Genomic DNA, 14,830 nt, shown 5'->3' with positions numbered 1-14,830 from the left:
TTGACCACAGAAAGAAGGTTCTGGATCTCATTATTCCTTGTTCTAATTACCAACTTTATTATTCTAAAAATAAGAACGGTTCATTGTAGATAATTACTCCGGAGACATGGGGGGGGGGGGGGTTATTACTTAAATCAGAGCAGACTCTCTCTCTCCCCCCCCCCCCCCCCCCCCCACTGGATTCATTAACAGCTTTAACATTAAAGAGGTCACAGAAAGTGGCGCAAAGTCACCTCCAGAACGTTCTAGGAGTCCGCAGACTGACAGACATGGCGGAGAGGTCATATGTGGGGTCATTAAAGGAGACTCTGCTGCTGCTTACAAGTGTAATAAAGGGGCGCCCCGACCATGACGCACAACTACTACTACAAACACCAAAACCACCATAACTACAAACACCAAAACCACCATAACTACTACTACAAACACCAAAACCACCACAACCACCATAACTACAACTACAAACATCAAACCACCATAACTACAACTACAAACACCAAAACCACCATAACTACAACTGCAAACACCAAAACCACCACAACCACCATAACTACAACTACAAACATCAAAACCACCATAACTACAAACACCAAAACCACCATAACTACAACTACAGACACCAAAACCACCATAACTACTACTACAAACACCAAAACCACCACAACCACCATAACTACAACTACAAACATCAAAACCACCATAACTACAACTACAAACACCAAAACCACCATAACTACAACTGCAAACACCAAAACCACCATAACCACCACTACAAACATCAAAACCACCACAACCACCATAACTACAACTACAAACATCAAAACCACCATAACTACAACTACAAACACCAAAACCACCATAACTACAACTACAAACACCAAAACCACCATAACTACAACTACAAACACAAAAACCACCATAACCAACTACAAACACCAAAACCACCATAACCAACTACAAACACCAAAACCACCATAACTACTACTACAAACACCAAAACCACCACAAACCACCATAACTACAACTACTACAAACGCCAAAACCACCATAACTACTACTACAAACACCAAAACCACCACAACCACCATAACTACAACTACTACAAATGCCAAAACCACCATAACTACTACTACAACTACTACAAACGCCAAAACCACCATAACTACTACTACTACTACAAACACCAAAACCACCATAACTACAACTACTACTACTACAAACACCAAAACCACCAACAACCACCATAACTACAACTACTACTACTACAAACACCAAAACCACCACAACCACCATAACTACTACTACTACTACTACTACTACTACTACAAACACAACAACCACCATAACTACTACTACTACAAACACCAAAACCACCATAACTACTACTACTACAAACACCAAAACCACCACAACCACCATAACTACTACAACCACCAAAACCACAACTACAACGACCACCCACAACTACTACAACAACCACCTCAATAACAACTACTACAACCACCACCACCACAACTACAACTACAACTACTACTACAACCACCACCACCACCACCACTACAACTACAACCACCACCACCACCACTACAACTACTACTACAACCACCACCACCACCACTACAACTACTACTACAACCACCACCACCACAACTACTACTACTACTACAACCACCACCACCACCACCACCACTACTACTACTACAATCACCACCACCACAACCACCACCACTAAAACCACCACAAATACTACTACAACCACCACCACTACTACAACCACCACAAATACTACTACAACCACAAATACTACTACAACCACAAATACTACTACAACCACCAAAACCACCACAACTACTACTACAACCAGCACAACTACTACAACAACCACCAATATCACAACTACTTCCACCACCACAATTACAACAACCCCCACCTCAACTATTACTACAACAACCACCACCAAAATCATCAAAACAACTACTACCACCACCATTACTACAACCACCATTATAAGCACAGATAATTGGAGTCTGCAGATCACATCACTGAAATTACCATATGTAACCGATAATGAGGCTGCTCCGCCTGCCCCCCTGACACCATGAGGAGGGCGGGGTCATCTGTGTCATGGACACCAATCCTCCCTAGCATGGCAGCCACATATCTGAGACATTGGACATCACATTGTGACCAATGTGCAGGAGGCTTGTGACCCCTCATTATGATGGACATGTGACCGGGGGCAAGGGGTGCCTTCATCAAATAACTGACTAAATACCCAGAACCCACCTCCTGACTCCACATTACTGATTCTCTCTCTCTCTTCTCCTACCCCCCCCCCTCTTTATTTTGCGCTTCAGCTCAGTTTGCTCAGATTTCCTCTTGGTGAAAAACACAAGCCCACCACACCAAGATGAACTCCAAAACCCCCAATAAGACCCCCGAGAGTAAGACCCCCAGGATTTCAGGTAAACTCTCATAGTAAGACCCCCGGGATATCAGGTAAACTCCGAGAGTAAGACCCCCTGGATATCAGGTGACCTCCGAGAGTAAGACCCCCTGGATATCAGGTGACCTCCGAGTGTAAGACCCCCGGTATATCAGGTGAACTCCGAGTGTAAGACCCCCGGGATATCAGGTGAACTCCGAGAGTAAGATCCCCGGGATATCAGGTGAACTCCCAGAATAAGATCCCCGGGATATCAGGTGAACTCCCAGAGTAAGACCCCCGGGATATCAGGTGAACTCCGAGAGTAAGACCCCCGGGATATCATGTGAACTCCCAGAGTAAGATCCCCGGGATATCAGGTGAACTCCCAGAGTAAGACCCCCAGGATATCAGGTGAACTCCTGAGATCCTCACAGACTAATAAGAGTCCATAAGATTCGTGTGAGGTGCCAATTAGAGAGTCAGATGCTGAAATATAAATGATAATCCCGAGAAAAAAATCGCCTGCGCCAAACTCCCCGGACATCTCTCATGTATTATTCACAGAACAGACAGAAAAACACGGGGGCGGAAGATACTAGAATCATTGCGTCCAGACAAGATGGAGACCCCAGAGAATAAAGGACAGAGATTCATACAGCGCTCGGAGAAACGGAATAAAGGAAGCAGATTCATACAGCGCTCGGAAAAACGGAATAAAGGAAGCAGATTCATACAGCGCTCGGAAAAACGGAATAAAGGAAGCAGATTCATACAGCGCTCAGAAAAACGGAATAAAGGAAGCAGATTCATACAGCGCTCGGAAAAACGGAATAAAGGAAGCAGATTCATACAGCGCTCGGAAAAACGGAATAAAGGAAGCAGATTCATACAGCGCTCGGAAAAACGGAATAAAGGAAGCAGATTCATACAGCGCTCGGAAAAACGGAATAAAGGAAGCAGATTCATACAGCGCTCGGAAAAACGGAATAAAGGAAGCAGATTCATACAGCGCTCGGAAAAACGGAATAAAGGAATCAGATTCATACAGCGCTCGGAAAAACGGAATAAAGGAAGCAGATTCATACAGCGCTCGGAAAAACGGAATAAAGGAAGCAGATTCATACAGCGCTCGGAAAAACGGAATAAAGGAAGCAGATTCATACAGCGCTCGGAAAAACAGAATAAAGGAAGCAGATTCATACAGCGCTCGGAAAAACGGAATAAAGGAAGCAGATTCATACAGCGCTCGGAAAAGCGGTCTGAAGAAGAAAACCAATAAGGGTCGCCTTATAAAACATCACTAAAACCTACATAATAACTGTTCAAATAAATATCATTACTGATCCTGTATTATACTCCAGAGCTGCGCTCACTATTCTGCTGGTGAGGTCCCACTGTGTACAGGCTGTGGTTACTTGGGTAGTTTGGCCCCGCCTCCTTGACACTTGGCTTGAGTATTCTCCAAATGGTGCCGCAGCTGAGATGGCGGGGGTCCCCCCTATCCTTTGGATAGGGGGAGAAGATGTCAGGGGCTGAGTACCCCTTTAACCTGTATTTTATACATTTTAATACTAAATTCTATCACCCAATGGGTGTGAACATGGTGCTGCTCACTGGACTGTTTGCTCTGACACGCTGTGGGAGTCATATGGTTCCCCGGTCCCTGTACCATTTTGTACACCATCCCCGATGTCAGATTTTTCTCCCCCATTATTATACTTCCCTACACTTGATGTAATACTGAATGTGACCTGAACTCCCTCATTACTCATGGGTGAAAACCCCTCCCCCAAGGTCCCTGTACATGGACAGAAGAACCTTATACAAGACACCTCACCTGCATTTCTTTGTCGGAGTATTTCTGAGGATTCTTGCTACCCTGACTCTTTTTCCTCAGTTTCTTCAGCTCCCCCTGACATTTTTCCAAGGCGTCCCCTTTGTTCTTCTGCTCCACTTGGTATTTTTTCAGAGCGGCCTGAAGGGAACAAGGAAAAAAAGAGCAGGAGAGATTTATAATACAGATTAGATAGGAAGGGACATAGATGAGTATGATGTAGCAATCCAAGATTTGAGAACATTTTTCCCTGAAACAGCGCCACACCTGTCCACTGGTTGTGTGTGGTACTGCAGCTCAGCTTCACTGAAGTAACACCACACAAACCATGGACAGGTAAGTTGGTATTTTCGGAATAAAGCAGACTTTTTTTTTTCTGATTCCAGATGACTAATTTAAGCTCATTACAGGGTTTTAGGGTAAACTGGAAAATCCTCAAGGTGAATTGCCCTATATTCAGTTTCCAGGGCTAGGGTTCATTTTAAAGGAACACACTTGGGAAAATGACGCGGGTATTCTATCTGTGGTGTTTTGTGGATCTCTGCATCCTGCTTCTTCCTGGGAAACCCTGCACCAGGTGTAAGACTCCTCTCCTTTCCCCATTCTGCTTCTCCCAGGAACACCCTGCATTGGGTGTAAGAGTCTTCTCCCTGTGTGTCCTGCTTCTGCCTGGGAAACCCTGCATCGGGTGTAAGAGTCTTCTCCCTGTGTGTCCTGCTTCTGCCTGGGAAACCCTGCACCAGGTGTAAGAGTCTTCTCCCTGTGTGTCCTGCTTCTGCCTGGGAAACCCTGCACCAGGTGTAAGAGTCTTCTCCAACAGCTGCTTTTTGGATCCCATTATTCTGCTCCTCCTGTGAGACCCTGCACTAGGTGTAAGGCTAGGTTCAGACTACGGAATCTCCGGGCAGAAAATTTCCGCCCGGAGATTCAGAGTGCGGCCAGCGCTGACTGAATCAGTCGGCGCTAGGACTGCGCAGACACTGCAGTCTCCAAGAGACTGCAATGTGTTCCGCGCGGATTTCTGACTGAAGAAAGAGCATCCCCTTCCTTCAGGTAGAAATTTCCAAGCGGATTTTCCGTTCAGAAATTCCGAAGTGTGAATTTGTGAACGGAAACCCATTCACTACACTATGCATTTTAGAAAGCGGAATTTCCGCCTGCAATTTCAAAGAGGAATTGCAGGCGAAAATTCCGTAGTCTGAACCTAGCCTAAGAGTCTTCTCCCTGTGGTATTTTCATGATCACTGAATCCAGCTTATTTCCGGGAAATCCTGCACTAAGTTTAAAATATTTCTCCCTGTTGTGTTTTCTGGATTCCCCATCCTGCTCCTCCTGGGAAAGTGTGCATTAGGTGTGCCTTTTCCCTGTGTTTTGTTTCTTGATTTTCCATCCTGCTCCTCCCCGGTGGACCCTGCAATTGATGTAAGAGTCTTCACCCGGTGGTGTTTTTTGGATTCCATTCCTGCTTCTCCTGGGAAACCCTGCACTAGGTGTAAAAGTCTTCCTAAAATGTTCCTTTACCCATTTTCCTCATTTATTTGAAAGTCATGTATTAATGTAGGAGAGTTGAGTTTGCAATGTTCTATTACTTACTACAACTCCCTCCAGAGGAAGTCTGCAGAATATATTAGTGAGACTGGATTTGCCACAAAAAAAACGAACTAGTAATGTAGCCAAGTCCCTGCACGATCATTGCATTGCATGCTGGGGCTCAAAGAATCACATGATCGTTCAGGACACAGCTCCAGCTACCAGGAGTGATCTGTGTAAAATTAGGGAAATGCAAATTAATGGAAACCATAGCCTTTCAGTCGGCCATTAATTTGTGAAGGTTCATGATCTTTTATCTCAATGGACGTCTGGGGGGATGGAAAACATCTTCCAGGTCAGCGAGGTCCCCGCCATGACGGGACACAATAATTACACAGGGACCATGTGTCCGCGCTAGAGAAGCGATGGTCAGAGAACAAACAAGGACCTAAATAACTAAAGGGAAATAATAATAATATTATAGATGAGCGCTATATATGTGTACAAGGCTACAGATTATACGCCCTCAAAGACTGGGAGAGATCTAAGAAGTCACGAGCAGCGCCACTCTAGTCCACAGGCTGTGCACGGGATTGTTGCTTCTGGGGGAACAAGAGCAGATCTGATCTAAGCCGAGCCAACCATTATTGTGGATATGTCCAGTCCAGACAAGAGCCATGACTCTACCTCCAAGGTGATGCCAATAGGATGTTCATTATCGTTTGATCTACAGATGTCTATGTCCAGTTCTATTAAAACAGTGCCACCCCTGTCCACAGGTTGTGAGTGGTATTGCAGCTCAGCCTCATTAATAGACCAAGCACATCCTATGGACAACGTCAGAGCAGTGTTTAGAGGCGCCATGTATGACGACTATTGAACTGAAAACCACTGGGCCGGCAGCCATATTCCTCATCTTCGAGACGCCGGACAACTTATACCACAGACAACTAGAAGATTAGATGGGATGAGATCTCCCCGGTTGTGATGGGACATCTGTCCATCTCCATAGACCTGACCTGGTTGGTGACCTCAACCTACAGAAATCTTATGATTGAACACAACTTCCATGCCGCCATACAGATCCATGATGCCGCCATATAGACGGAGGAGACTTACGTTCAGGTACCGGGCGTCCAGTTCCACCTTCTGCTCGAGCTGCGTCAGCAACTCATTGTGGAAGGATTTCAGCTGGAAACAGAAGAGAGATTTAATAAAAAATATATATATAAAATATATATATACACATACACACGTCAGTATCATATATACACACATATGTATATATATATATATATATATATATATATATATATATATATATATATATATATACACACACACACACACGCACATACATATGACACTATCTGAGGAGATGCTCTATACTGCCCACTATCTGAGGAGAGATGACGGCACATCACATGCAGGGGTCGTGGGGGTCTCTGCTCTCCGACCCCCCTGATCAGAATGTCGGATGTACCCTAAACATTGGGGGAGACCATTCAAGTAGTGAAGAGATTTTACAAGAATTACCCCAGGAAGTAGCAGAGAGAAAGAATTACCCCAGGAAGTAGCAGAGAGAAAGAATTACCCCAGGAAGTAGCAGAGAGAAAGAATTACCCCAGGAAGTAGCAGAGAGAAAGAATTACCCCAGGAAGTAGCAGAGAGAAAGAATTACCCCAGGAAGTAGCAGAGAGAAAGAATTATACATTCATTATTCATATAATTATTGACCCTGGGTACAATTATAAGACTGGTATAACCATTAGGGGCCCAACTGACATCCTGATAGACACTGCCAGAATAGAATGAGTAGAAGACTATCTGGTGGTGCAGCCTTCTCTTTGGTTTTAGATTGTGCCCCGGACCGGGTCTGTGAGCCGCGCACCCTATAGACCAGTGGTCTCCATACTGTGGCCCCTCCCGCTGTACCCTATAGACCAGTCGTTTCCATACTGTGGCCCCTCCCGCTGTACCATATAGACCAGTGGTCTCCATACTGCGGCCCCCACGCTGCACCCTATAGACCAGTGGTCTCCATACTGCGGCCCCCACGCTGCACCCTATAGACCAGTGGTCTCCATACTGCGGCCCCCACGCTGCACCCTATAGACCAGTGGTCTCCATACTGCGGCCCCCACGCTGCACCCTATAGACCAGTGGTCTCCATACTGCGGCCCCCACGCTGCACCCTATAGACCAGTGGTCTCCATACTGCGGCCCCCACGCTGCACCCTATAGACCAGTGGTCTCCATACTGCGGCCCCCACGCTGCACCCTATAGACCAGTGGTCTCCATACTGCGGCCCCCACGCTGCACCCTATAGACCAGTGGTCTCCATACTGCGGCCCCCACGCTGCACCCTATAGACCAGTGGTCTCCATACTGCGGCCCCCACGCTGCACCCTATAGACCAGTGGTCTCCATACTGCGGCCCCCACGCTGCACCCTATAGACCAGTGGTCTCCATACTGCGGCCCCCACGCTGCACCCTATAGACCAGTGGTCTCCATACTGCGGCCCCCACGCTGCACCCTATAGACCAGTGGTCTCCATACTGCGGCCCCCACGCTGCACCCTATAGACCAGTGGTCTCCATACTGCGGCCCCCACGCTGCACCCTATAGACCAGTGGTCTCCATACTGCGGCCTCCACGCTGCACCCTATAGACCAGTGGTCTCCATACTGCGGCCCCCACGCTGCACCCTATAGACCAGTGGTCTCCATACTGCGGCCCCCACGCTGCACCCTATAGACCAGTGGTCTCCATACTGTGGCCCCCACGCTGCACCCCTTAGAAACAGTCCGCGAGAGTGAGACCCCCCTTAGTAACAGTCCCCCAGAGAGAGACCCCCCATAGTAACAGTCCCCCAGAGAGAAACCCACCATAGTAACAGTCCCCCAGAGAGAGACCCCCCATAGTAACAGTCCCCCAGAGTGAGACCCCCCATAGTAACAGTCCCCCAGAGTGAGACCCCCATAGTAACACTCCCCCAGAGTAAGACCCCCCATAGTAACAGTCCCCCAGAGAGAGACCCCCCCATAGTAACAGTCCCCCAGAATGAGACCCCCCATAGTAACAGTCCCCCAGAGAGAGACCCCCCATAGTAACAGTCCCCCAGAGTGAGACCCCCTTAGTAACACTCCCCCAGAGTGAGACCCCCTTAGTAACACTCCCCCAGAGTGAGACCCCCTTAGTAACACTCCCCCAGAGTGAGACCCCCTTAGTAACACTCCTCCAGAGTGAGACCCCCTTAGTAACACTCCTCCAGAGTGAGACCCCCTTAGTAACACTCCTCCAGAGTGAGACCCCCTTAGTAACACTCCTCCAGAGTGAGACCCCCTTAGTAACACTCCTCCAGAGTGAGACCCCCTTAGTAACACTCCTCCAGAGTGAGACCCCCTTAGTAACACTCCTCCAGAGTGAGACCCCCTTAGTAACACTCCTCCAGAGTGAGACCCCCTTAGTAACACTCCTCCAGAGTGAGACCCCCTTAGTAACACTCCTCCAGAGTGAGACCCCCTTAGTAACACTCCTCCAGAGTGAGACCCCCTTAGTAACACTCCTCCAGAGTGAGACCCCCTTAGTAACACTCCTCCAGTGAGACCCCCTTAGTAACACTCCTCCAGAGTAAGACCCCCTTAGTAACACTCCTCCAGATGAGGTCTCACTACTGAACTGTATGATTGTGCCTCCTGTAAACCCCCCTGTCCTCTCTAGATGACGGCCATTAGTTTCTGGACGGTCGGGCAGAGTCATCGGTTATTACATCAACCGGGAATATGGCGGTAATGAGGAACGAGGCTGAAGATGGTAACAGGAAGAGGAGACTGTGAGAGGTCTGTTGTGAGGAGCAGAAGGGGGAACATATGTAGGAGAGCGGGCACAGAGACAGGCAGGTGGAGGGAGGCAGAGATCAGAGTGGGCACAGAGACAGGCAGGTGGAGGGAGGCAGAGATCAGAGCGGGCACAGAGACAGGCAGGTGGAGGGAGGCAGAGATCAGAGCGGGCACAGAGACAGGCAGGTGGAGGGAGGCAGAGATCAGAGCGGGCACAGAGACAGGCATGTGGAGGGAGGCAGAGATCAGAGTGGGCACAGAGACAGGCAGGTGGAGGGAGGCAGAGATCAGAGCGGGCACAGAGACAGGCAGGTGGAGGGAGGCAGAGATCAGAGTGGGCACAGAGAGGCAGGTGGGTAGAGGACAGAGATCTGAGCGGGCACAGAGGCAGGTGGAGGGAGGCAGAGAGCTGAGTGGGCACAGAGAGGCAGGTGGAGGGAGGCAGAGATCAGAGTGGGCACAGAGACAGGCAGGTGGGAGGCAGGCAGAGATCTGAGCGGGCACAGAGGCAGGCGGAGGGAGGCAGAGAGCTGAGTGGGCACAGAGACATGCAGGTGGAGGGAGGGCAGAGATCTGAGCGGGTACAGAGGCAGGTGGAGGGAGGCAGAAAGCTGAGTGGGCACAGAGACAGGCAGGTGGAGGGAGGGCAGAGATCTGAGTGGGCACAGAGACAGGCAGGTGGAGGGAGGGCAGATATCTGAGCGGGTACAGAGACAGGCCGGTGAAGGGAGGGCAGAGATCTGAGCGGGCACAGAGACAGGCAGGTGGAGGGAGGGCAGAGATCTGAGTGGGCACAGAGACAGGCAGGTGGAGGGAGGCAGAGATCAGAGTGGGCACAGAGACAGGCAGGTGGGAGGCAGGCAGAGATCTGAGCGGGTACAGAGGCAGGTGGAGGGAGGCAGAGATCTGAGCGGGCACAGACAGGCAGGTGGAGGGAGGGCAGAGATCTGAGCGGGAACAGAGACAGGCAGGTGGAGGGAGAGCAGAGATCTGAGCGGGAACAGAGACAGGCAGGTGGAGGGAGGGCAGAGATCTGAGCGGGCACAGAGACAGGCTGGTGGAGGGAGGCAGAGATCTTAGTAGGCACAGAGACAGGCAGGTGGAGGGAGGGCAGAGATCTTAGTGGGCACCGAGACAGGCAGGTGGAGGGAGGGCAGAGATCTGAGTGGGTACAGAGAAAGGCAGGTGGAGGGAGAGCAGAGATCTGAGTGGGTACAGAGAAAGGCAGGTGGAGGGAGAGCAGAGATCTGAGTGGGAACAGAGAAAGGCAGGTGGAGGGAGAGCAGAGATCTGAGCGGGTACAGAGACAGGCAGGTGGAGGGAGGGCAGAGATCTAAGGGGGCACAGAGACAGGCAGGTGGAGGGAGGGCAGAGATCTGAGCGGGCAGAGACAGGCAGGTGGAGGGAGGGCAGAGATCTGAGCGGGCAGAGACAGGCAGGTGGAGGGAGGGCAGAGATCTGAGCGGGTACAGAGACAGGCAGGTGGAGGGAGGGCAGAGATCTGAGGGGGCACAGAGACAGGCAGGTGGAGGGAGGGCAGAGATCTGAGCGGGTACAGAGACAGGCAGGTGGAGGGAGGGCAGAGATCTGAGCGGGTACAGAGACAGGCAGGTGGAGGGAGGGCAGAGATCTGAGCGGGTACAGAGACAGGCAGGTGGAGGGAGGGCAGAGATCTGAGCGGGCAGAGACAGGCAGGTGGAGGGAGGGCAGAGATCTGAGCGGGTACAGAGACAGGCAGGTGGAGGGAGGGCAGAGATCTGAGCGGGTACAGAGACAGGCAGGTGGAGGGAGGGCAGAGATCTGAGGGGGCACAGAGAGGCAGGTGGAGGGAGGGCAGAGATCTGAGCGGGCACAGAGACAGGCAGGTGGAGGGAGGGCAGAGATCTGAGGGGGTACAGAGACAGGCAGGTGGAGGGAGGGCAGAGATCTGAGCGGGTACAGAGACAGGCAGGTGGAGGGAGGGCAGAGATCTAAGGGGGCACAGAGACAGGCAGGTGGAGGGAGGGCAGAGATCTGAGGGGGCACAGAGACAGGCAGGTGGAGGGAGGGCAGAGATCTTAGTGGGCACAGAGACAGGCAGGTGGAGGGAGGGCAGAGATCTTAGTGGGCACAGAGACAGGCAGGTGGAGGGAGGGCAGAGATCAGAGCGGGCACAGAGACAGGCAGGTGGAGGGAGGGCAGAGATCTTAGTGGGCACAGAGACAGGCAGGTGGAGGGAGGGCAGAGATCTTAGTGGGCACAGAGACAGGCAGGTGGAGGGAGGGCAGAGATCTGAGCGGGTACAGAGACAGGCAGGTGGAGGGAGGGCAGAGATCTAAGGGGGCACAGAGACAGGCAGGTGGAGGGAGGGCAGAGATCTGAGCGGGTACAGAGACAGGCAGGTGGAGGGAGGGCAGAGATCTGAGGGGGCACAGAGACAGGCAGGTGGAGGGAGGGCAGAGATCTTAGTGGGCACAGAGACAGGCAGGTGGAGGGAGGGCAGAGATCTTAGTGGGCACAGAGACAGGCAGGTGGAGGGAGGGCAGAGATCTTAGTGGGCACAGAGACAGGCAGGTGGAGGGAGGGCAGAGATCAGAGCGGGCACAGAGACAGGCAGGTGGAGGGAGGGCAGAGATCTTAGTGGGCACAGAGACAGGCAGGTGGAGGGAGGGCAGAGATCTTAGTGGGCACAGAGACAGGCAGGTGGAGGGAGGGCAGAGATCTTAGTGGGCGCACTTAACTGACAGGGCTAATGGAGGGGCCGGATACCGAGTGAACTAAGGACTTCAAAGATCAAGTCATTGACAACACACAACACCGGGGCAGGGATGGCGCAATTTATGGATCTCAGGGTGGGCGATGCTTTTAACTCTTCACAACCTGACACTTTCAGCACCCACAAGAAGCATTCGGAAGGCCCTGGGTGTCCTGTGACTAAAGCAGCGCCCCCTGTAATCAACATATCATACAAAAACAGCAAGAAAAAAGTAATGACCAAATAATATGGAAATAATCGGAATATTGGCGTCACTTACCATGTCCTCTAACTGGTTCTGGATTTGCCGGTGGACCTCCGCCATCTGGAATAGGACGTCCCCTGAGGAAATACAGGGAGGCCATGAAAAGACAAAGAAGGATTAGAGGCCGGATCCCGTGATGCCTTCAGGTACATGCACAAAAGGAATGAGGAGTCCATAAATTAACCAGAGGGGATGGTGGGGATGAGGGGTAAAGCCTTGGTTAATTCTGGACCGGGGTGGAGAGATTTCTGATGTGGTATTTGGGGGATGAGAAGTGTTATTGACGTATTTCTAAGCAGTATGCTACGGTACATGCAGATGAGGAGCGGGAGCTTCAGATACCTACATGCTGCCTCTTCTGAACAGGCAATGCGATAGAAAGGGAACAAAAGACCAACATGAGCATCAAGAAGGACAATCCCCCGAGGACGTCATCCCCTGCCGAGGCTGCAAGAGGTGTCGGGAGGTTCCAGATATCTCTACACAGTCTGGTACAGATCACTACACCGACAGGGAAAAGGGCCTCGAGGAGCTTCAAGAAGACCCAAACACATTATGGAGGGTGCATACCAGAGATTGCCAAGGGGTCTTACCATCTCTTAAGTGTACATCCATGTTAGATACACAAGACTAAGAGGACACGGCCGGACCGCCCACCCACCCACGTCACGGCCCACACCATAACCATTTTTTAGGCATAAAAAGCTTTACAATTTATTAGGGATGTCCCGATACCAGACATTTAAATGGAAAAATAATAATCCCTCTCCCCTTCCCTCCGCTCCGCTCCTCATAATCATTCTATTATCTAGAGTGGTGCAGGACCTGCCGTGTGATGTAATGATGTCATTGTATAGGGTGCTGGAAAAAGTCCTTCACCACTAACAGAGTGAAGGAGAAGGCCCCTCACCCCTAACAGAGCGAAGGAGAAGGTCATTCACGCCTAACAGAGCGAAGGAGAAGGTCCCTCAACCATAACAGAGCGGAGGAGAAGGTCCCTCACCACTAACAGAACGAAGGAGAAGGTCCTTCACCACTAAGAGTGGAGGAGAAGGCCCCTCACCCCTAACAGAACAAAGGAGAAGGCCCTTCACGCCTAACAGAGCAAAGGAGATGGTCCCTCACCCATAACAGAGCGGAGGAGAAGGTCCCTCACCACTAACAGAACGAAGGAGAAGGTCCCTCACCCATAACAGAGCGGAGGAGAAGGTCCTTCACCACCAAGAGCGGAGGAGAAGGTCCCTCCCCACCAACAGAGCGAAGGAGAAGGTCCTTCACCACTAAGAGTGGAGGAGAAGGCCCCTAACAGAACGAAGGGGAAGGTCATCCCCCACTAACAGAGCGAAGGAGAAGGTCCCTCCCCACCAACAGAGCGGAGGAGAAGGTCCCTCCCCACCAACAGAGTGGAGGAGAAGGTCCCTCACAGAGTGAAGGAGAAGGTCCCTCACCCATAACAGAGCGGAGGAGAAGGTCCCTCACAGAGTGAAGGAGAAGGTCCCTCACCCATAACAGAGAGGAAGAAAAGGTCCCTCACCACTAACAGAGCGGAGGAGAAGGTCCCTCCCCACCAACAGAGCGGAGGAGAAGGTCCCTCCCCACCAACAGAGTGGAGGAGAAGGTCCCTCACAGAGTGAAGGAGAAGGTCCCTCACCCATAACAGAGAGGAGGAAAAGGTCCCTCACCACTAACAGAGCGGAGGAGAAGGTCCCTCCCCACCAACAGAGCGGAGGAGAAGGTCCCTCCCCACCAACAGAGCGGAGGAGAAGGTCCCTCACAGAGTGAAGGAGAAGGTCTGTTACCACTAAAAGAGCAGAGGAGAAGGTCCCTCACCCCAAAGAGAGTGGAGAAGGTCCCTCACCACTAACAGAGCTAAGGAGAAGGTCCTTCACAACTAACAGAGCGGAGGAGAAGGCCCCTCCCCCTAACAAAGCAGAGGAGAAGGTCCCTCACCACTAAGAGCGGAGGAGAAGGTCCCTCACCCCTAACAGAGCGAAGGAGAAGGTCCTCCACCACTAAGAGTGCGGAGGAGAAGGTCCTTCACCTCTAACAGAGCGGAGGAGAAGGTCCCTTACCTCTAAAAGAGCGAAGTAGAAGGTGCTTCACCACTAACAGAGCGAAGCAGAAAGCCTCTCACCCCTAACCGAGCAAAGGAGAAGGTCCTTCGCCCCTAACAGAGCAAAGGAGAAGGTTCCTC

The 14,830-nt window shown here is 50.9% G+C and overlaps 1 protein-coding gene across 1 annotated transcript in view; it reads right to left on the bottom strand.

Annotated features, from left to right (window-relative positions):
* Nucleotides 1-4,265: 4,265 nt before the first annotated feature.
* The window catches only part of LOC130322036 (brain-specific angiogenesis inhibitor 1-associated protein 2-like), a gene marked incomplete at its 3' end in the record, with an annotated part of 12,803 nt that continues 2,238 nt past the window's right edge, over nucleotides 4,266-14,830 (bottom strand). Inside the window, exons 2-4 of the mRNA XM_056553059.1 lie at nucleotides 12,652-12,713; nucleotides 6,912-6,983; nucleotides 4,266-4,403 (exon numbers count right to left, since the gene is read on the bottom strand). Coding sequence (XP_056409034.1) covers nucleotides 4,266-4,403; nucleotides 6,912-6,983; nucleotides 12,652-12,696 — 255 coding nt within the window. The remainder of the gene's footprint in view (nucleotides 4,404-6,911; nucleotides 6,984-12,651; nucleotides 12,714-14,830) is intronic.

Source organism: Hyla sarda, unplaced genomic scaffold (assembly GCF_029499605.1).
Source record: "Hyla sarda isolate aHylSar1 unplaced genomic scaffold, aHylSar1.hap1 scaffold_2302, whole genome shotgun sequence".
In the NCBI taxonomy this organism is placed as follows: domain Eukaryota; kingdom Metazoa; phylum Chordata; class Amphibia; order Anura; family Hylidae; genus Hyla; species Hyla sarda.
This window is presented reverse-complemented; position numbering and strand designations above follow the sequence as displayed.